At 39.7% G+C, this 7,262-nt stretch overlaps 1 protein-coding gene across 1 annotated transcript; it reads right to left on the bottom strand.

Annotated features, from left to right (window-relative positions):
- Window positions 1–574: 574 nt before the first annotated feature.
- Window positions 575–1,525, bottom strand: LOC103208080 (olfactory receptor 13D1-like). Its single transcript, XM_007953758.2, has one exon. The coding sequence runs from the start codon at window positions 1,523–1,525 to the stop codon at window positions 575–577; it is 951 nt and encodes a 316-aa protein (XP_007951949.2).
- Window positions 1,526–7,262: the final 5,737 nt, after the last annotated feature.

Raw genomic sequence — 7,262 nt, 5'->3', positions numbered from 1 at the left:
ACGGCTAGAGGGGTTTCCTTCTTTAATTGGCTGGACCTTGGCTTCATGATTACTCATCTTCAAAGGTTTGGGTCAGCTCCACTCTGTTCAAAATGGACTATGAATGGAGGAATGTTGGATCCTTAAAAGATAAAGGTGCATTCTTTTACCAGAAGTTAGATGACAAAAATAACAGATGTTCAATTCAAAGGAATTGAAAAAGGAGAAGAAGGGAGGAAAAAAGAGGAAGATGGAGGCAAGAGGATGAGGTTGGAGAGAGAGAGGAGAAAATGAGAGAAACAAGAGACAGAAAGTGACAGAGAAGAGAGAACAAGTGAACACAGAGAGGAGCGGGGAGAGTGATTCATTCTGATGGAAAACCATATGCCCTTTATGTGGCCAATTGACAGAGCTGCATATAGCTGCTCTGCAGTCCAGACAATATTCAGAAAAGCTTGCAGGGACATTCTGTGTTGAAAAGCCTAAGAATTCCTTATTTGACTTTACAAGCACAGTAACATCTTGACACCACATTTCATGACTTCTGTGAATGTAAAAGACCTGACCTTGTCCCTCACTGAGGATGTCATATGCCTCAAGGCTGTTCATATTTTCCAAAGATGTGTCTACTCAAGACTTTCTTCACAGCCTCTTTTACCTCCTTGTTCCTCAAGCTATAGATGATTGGGTTCAACATTGGGGTCACCACTCCATAAGACATCCCAATGATCTCATCTGATGTCTTTGTGTCCTTTGACTTGGGCTTCATGTACATAAAAAGAGCTGAACCATAGAATAAGATGACAACAGTCAGGTGAGCTGAACAAGTGGAAAAGGCTTTCTTTCTTCCTTCAGCAGAACTAATTCTCAGTATGGAAAAGAGAATAAAAACATAAGAGATAACAATTAATAGCAGAGGAAGTACCAAAAAAACAATACTTGCCACTGTCATGATAAGCACATTGATGGTGATATCTGAGCAGACAAGTTTAAGAAGAGCCAGGATCTCACAGGTGAGATGGTCAATGACGTTACTCCCACAGAAAGGCAACATCATTGTCAGGACTGTTTGCACTAGGGCGTTTAGACAGCCTGTGATCCAGGACCATGCGGCCATGTGCACACATAATATCCTGTTCATGATGACAGAATACCTCAGTGGGTGGCAGATGGCCACATACCTGTCATAGGCCATCACGGCAAGGAGAACACATTCCGTGGAGCCCAAACCAAGTGAGAAAACCATCTGAACTGCACAGCCAATGAAAGAGATGGATTTTCTTGCATTTCTAAATGTGATGAGCATTGGAGGAATGGATGCAGATGTGTAACAGATGTCCAAGAATGAGAGGTTCCCAAGGAAGAAGTACATGGGGGTGTGGAGGCGGGAATCCAGGATGCTGATGAGAATGAGGAGGCTGTTTCCCAGGAGGATGATCAGGTACATGAGGGGGCAGAGCACGAACAGAGAGAGCTGGAGCTCTGGGTATTGGGAGAGCCCCACCAGAAGGAATTCAGTCACAGCAGAGTGATTCCCCATGGCCATGTGCGCAAGTCACCTGCAGGGTGTGGAAATATGGACATGACTCAGAGAAATTTGAAATTTTATCGTAGATTTTCAAAGCACTTTGACTTCTATTATTTTGTTTGATCTTTAGAAGAGCCCCTGGAATCAGGAAGGGCAGGGGTATTACATCAATTTTATCAACAGGGACTCAGAGGCAATGAGGCGTGAGTAGTAGTTAGGTTCACACAGCCGCAGAGGCTGGGAATTGGAGTGGGAACTGCCGGGCCTCAAATTAAATGTAACTTAGGGGCAAACGCCCTCAAATATGATTATATAAGGATCTCTATTAGTTATTATTATTTGTTATTTTAATTTTGAAACTAAAACTGTATTTTAATAAAGCTGGCTTCAGTTTAATATATCACATAGACTCAGCACCGTACCATTTATCCTGAGTATGAATTTGTTATGTTACAAGGCTTTTCTGAGTTTCAGCTAGCTCATTGTAAAATGGGAGAAGAACAGCAAGTCTTTGGCAGTTTGTTGTGGAATTGAATTAGATGAAATCTGTTAGGTTGCTGGCATACAAGGTGGTTATATATAATAGAATGAAATATGATGTAATATATAACAAATATTGTTATGTATTTTTACATAATATGGTAATATTAAGTATACCATTTTTCTGTTTACATGACTCAAAAGAAAAAAAAAATTTAGCTTTTTTTTAAAAGTGAAAAGATACTGAATTTGGAAGCATTCATGACAGACTGTGAGCATTTTCTTTTCCGAGGGAGATATCTGACCAACAAACTGTCTGAGAGTCATTGGAGTCTGGGTCCCGGGTCCTTCTATCCACTGGGGAGCCTGGGGAGCCATTATGGACAGCTTTCCATGGGACGAGGGTCCCCATCTGTAAGTGAGTCACGTGGGACTGCCGCACTTCCTAACTTTGGGTTTTTCCAATCACTCTGAATTCTCTAGTCTCCTCTACCTACCACCTACCTCTTAGATGCATGTTTCGTGCATTTTCAGGCAAGTTCGTATCATTTTATAGGTACTTACTGATATATTTTTCCTTCAACTTCTGTATTTCTTTGGATGCATTCCCAGAACTCTGCATTGTTTTTATTTCAGGCCCTGGTGCTTCCGTAGGCGGCTGAGCAGACAATGGCTAATTATTGATTAAGCACTTATTTTGTTGCAAGCACGTTACACTGTTGTAAACACACAATGTATTAAGTCATTTACTTTTCTGTCAACTCTGAAATAATACATTTTTACTCCCATTTGACAGGTGGAACAGAGGGAGAGAAAAGTAAATGCATGTAGCCAAGGACACACAGATGGTAAGTTCTAAAGCAGAATTCCATATGCAGCTGTCCGTCTCTAGAGTCTGAGAGGGAGTTCTAATTCAGATCTCTTTTCCACTACACCATGCTGCCTCTCATATATTTCTATACCTTTTTCTTCCTCTCCATTACAGGAAGCTGGAAAGGCTGCCATCTATGACCTCCCAAAGAGTAAATCCCTCATCCTGTCTGCAAGCTGCCTTTATACAAAAGGTCCAGATAAAATGTGTGGTTCTGGGGTGAGGGGGGGAAAAAAACGCCTCACTGCCATTGAGTCAATTCCAACTCATAGTGACCCCCATTGGGTTTCCAAGGCAATAGATCTTGATGGAAATAGATTGCACCATCTTCTTTTTGTGTAGCAGCTGGTGGGTTTGAACCACCAACCTTCTGGTTAGCAGTCAAATGCCTTAGACACTGTGCCACCATAGCTCCTTGAGGTTAAGATTAGCAAGAAATATTCTCATTCTATAACCACCATCCAGTGAATACAAGAAAACATAGTGATAGTGTTATAAATTATAAAACACAGTTCTTCATATAATGTACTATAATCTATAATTGTGTTTGAATGTTTTAACAGAAAAATATGAAACAGTTGGAGCACAGTTGCATTTTTAATGATGTAGAGCTAACTTTATAAGTAGTCAGAGCTTAGCAGGTGAAAATATAAGGTCAAACGGAAAAGGCAGTACAAAAAGAAATAAGAACTATTATCCCAAACTGCCAAAGATAGAATAAACCTATGGATAGACATCCTATTTATGAATACATATGCAAAGATTAAAATATATCCAAACTATATATTAAAGTGATATAAATTACTTCATGAATACATGGAATTCCCAAATTAATATTTGGAAATCTACCAATATAATGTATGAAACAAGAAGGCAACAAACATAATCTATATTGTCATCCGGCTAGACTCTGAAAAGCATTTGATAGAACACAACATACATTTTTTGTAAAAACTCTTATTAATCTCAACATAGAAGGATAAGATAATCAAGATTATCTCTCTCAGAGCATTGGTCAGCATAATTCCAAATGCTTAGTCCCTAAAGCTCTTTCCCAAAACTTCAAACATTATTACTATTTAACTTTGCCATCCCCCATCCAAAATCTAGTTATGGACTACAAAAACCAAAAAACCAGACTCACTGCCGTTAAGTTGGATCTGACTCATAGCGACTCCTCCTTCTTGGGTTTCCGAGGTGGTATCACTACAGCGGTAAATTACCCAACCTTCCTTCTGAGGAGTGGCTGGTGGGTTTGAACCACCAGCCTTCTGATTAGCAGTCAAGTGCCTTAAGCACTGCACCACCAGAGCTGCCAATTATGGACTAGAACAACAACAAAAAAGTAACATTGTGTGTGCTATCATGTTTCAAGTTTGATCATAGCTTAACATTTTCTATAATTTTTTCCTGTATGATGCTGGAATTCTGACATGTGGTGGTGTGGGTTATGAGAGAACATACCATCACATGGAATATCATCAAAGCAAACTGGACAAGAGAGAAGGAGATAAGGACAAGAGAGAAAGTTGATGATAAAATGTTAAATAACAAAGGAAGTTTCATAATAACATAAGTGATTACAGTGTTACGTATATATGGCTGAGAGGAACTGCACCAAAATCCTCACTTTGGTTTTCTATGGAATGTAGGACTTGGAGCGTGAATAATTTCCTTTATCCTCTCCATACTTTCCAAATTGTTCTTCACCAACAATTAATTAATTGTTATTCAAATGTTGTTGTTGTTAGGTGCTGTTGAGTCGTCTCCAACTCATAGCGACCCCATGTGCAACGGAACAAAACACGGCCCCGTCCTGTGCCAGCCTCACAGCCCTTGCTGTGCCCAAGCCCATCGTTGAGCCACTGTGTCCATCCATCTCTTTGAGGGCCTTCCCCTTTTAGTCATTAATTAATTAATAATCAAACATATTATGACTATAAAAATTAAAACATAGTTTCAAATTTTCCTTGGAAGGGAATGATGGCAAGGACTTCTAGAAGTTTGACCTTAGTTTTTTCTAAACCCCAAGCAGTAAGTAAACAGTCAATGGACAGACAATTGGAAAGATTTCTCTTGTTTTATATTACATAGACTAATTTAATGTTACTTACTGTTCTGAACCAATAAATCTCACATATATATTCATTATTAAAAGGTAAAATTACATAGCCTTAATTCTGGCAAAGGCATTCTAGAACCCACCATTTAGAATATGGCCAAAGGTAGCAGCACAGACGGGATGCACAATAAGTCATCCAACAGTATCACACAGCAAAAAGAGAGAAGATACCTGGTTGGTAGAAGGGACATGGGGAAACAGTGGGGGATGCTGTTACCTCTGCCGGCTTTCTTTCTGCCTTAAAGAGATAACATTTTAGTCACTTGATTCTCCAGTTTTGTCTGTCTCTCCCCAGAGGCTCTATCCTTAGATTGTTCCTCACCATTGGACATCATCTACAGAAGAAAGCAAACTCTTCTGGAGAACATGGGTCATGAAGCATCCATGCTCTTTACCCTATGTTGGCCCACTTATCATGGAAGCTTTCCTCATAAGGAAGTGCTAAATATTGCATCTTATGTCCTACTACTTATAAAACATCTTTGTTTTTCACAATATGAGACATCCCTGGCTGGAGAGCCCCAATGATTGTTGAAATAAATGACACTATGAGCCCTAAAAGGAGTTGATAATGAGTAATGATAATGAGTTAGAATTAAGTCCTCTTCTCCTCTGTTCATTTTGCTGCATGGTCTTGAGAATTATTGGGGTTTCCCTCCACTCCCTGCCCACACATATTGTTGTATGGGTATCAAGATCAAGCCTTTGTTTTTGGGAACACAACTGAAATTTTGCACTTTTAACTCGTAGCTACTATATAAGTGATAAGCTTACTGTTGGTGTTGATCCTTTCTGCTTCTTATCCTGATTGTTCTAATCATTTCTAGAAGCCTCTTATCCCTTTCTTCTAATTGCTAATGAAGTGTCTTAATGCAGAAGACTATGTCTTACTGGAAAGAGACATTGTCTTGGAGTCAGAAGGCACAGAGTTCATTCTTAACTCTGGATTATTAGCTGGACAGACCTTGAGTAAAACACTTGACATCTTCAAGCATAACATATCTCATATAAAATGGGATATTAGTACCTACTTTATAGGGCTATTGTGAGGATTCCTGAAAGTTCTTGGCACAGAGAAAGTGTACAGTATATTTTAGTTAGTGTAATCTGAATTTCTAGGCTTATGTTCTTTCATTTTCCGTGATAAGGAGGAACAACTAACTTAAAGTCATGCTCGTAAGTATCTAAGACATTTCCTTTACCCATTACATCATGACTTTTTTCCCACTGTTTCATTCAAAACTTTTCAAGTAAAATAAGTTACTCAGAATTCCTAGTTCCCATATCCACTCTCCTCTCTGAAAATAACTTTTTCCATCTCTGCTGTAATCCACTTCATTTGAACACCAGTGGATAATGGAGCATCCTCAACTCCCCCACTTACAGTAGATAACGTGGTTGACTGGGACCTCAGCTTCCAAATCAAGGAAGCCATTTTAGACATAAGCATGGCTGTCTCCACTCAATGCTCCCAGCATTTCACAAACTTCCTGTGTCCACATACTGAGGTTGCTGTGGTTGCTCTTCCTCAAATTAGTTGGTTTCTTGGCTCCTTCTCTTTGAGTTATAGCTGTGTCTAGAACCCAGCCAACAGCTCACCATTCCAGATGACTGCTAGGAAAGGGCCAAAAATAAAACTTTTATCCCCAATTCCGTGCCATTAGTTTGTGTCAGTAGTAAACAATCTTCCACATACGTCCCCTCTAACCTTTGAGCCCTAACCATTTCCAGAGCACCCACTGTGCTCCAGTTGCCAATTAAAAGCTCCTGTGTTTTCTTCTAAGAGACTCTGTAATCCCAGAAGTGATTTAAAGTTGAGTCTTCAAATCTTACTGAAGGTAGTAACTTTTAGGTACCTTGGGGATAATATCTCAGAGATCTAATTGTACCTAACTTGTAATACTAATTGTTATTTGAATTAAAACCTTCTCTGATTTTATAAATAATATATTGTCATTGTAGAAAATAAGAGAAATTCAGAAAAGCCCTAAGGAGGAACCGTTGTTGTTGTTGTTAGGTGCCGTCGAGTCGTTTCCAACTCATAATGACCCCATGCACAGCAGAACAAAATACCACCTGATCCTGTGCCAGCTCCATGATCCTTGCTATACTTGAGCCCATTGTTGCAGCCACCATGTCAATATGTCTTGTCAAAGCCCGTACCCTCTTTCATCGACCCTCTGCCTTACCAAGCATGACATCCTTCTCCAGAGAATGGTCCCCTCTGACAGCATGATCAAAGTAGGTGAGATGAAGTCTGGCCATTCTTGCTTCCAAGGAGC

Source organism: Orycteropus afer, unplaced genomic scaffold (assembly GCF_000298275.1).
Source record: "Orycteropus afer afer isolate SDZICR_OR568_19922 unplaced genomic scaffold, OryAfe1.0 scaffold00410, whole genome shotgun sequence".
Classification (NCBI taxonomy): Eukaryota; Metazoa; Chordata; class Mammalia; order Tubulidentata; family Orycteropodidae; genus Orycteropus; species Orycteropus afer.
The sequence above is the reverse complement of the archived record's forward strand: the minus strand, read 5'-3'. Positions and strand labels throughout refer to the sequence as shown.

Bases quoted from the DNA above. Each gene is read 5' to 3' on its own strand.
- LOC103208080 (XM_007953758.2), bottom strand. From the start codon at position 1,525: ATGGCCATGGGGAATCACTCTGCTGTGACTGAATTCCTTCTGGTGGGG.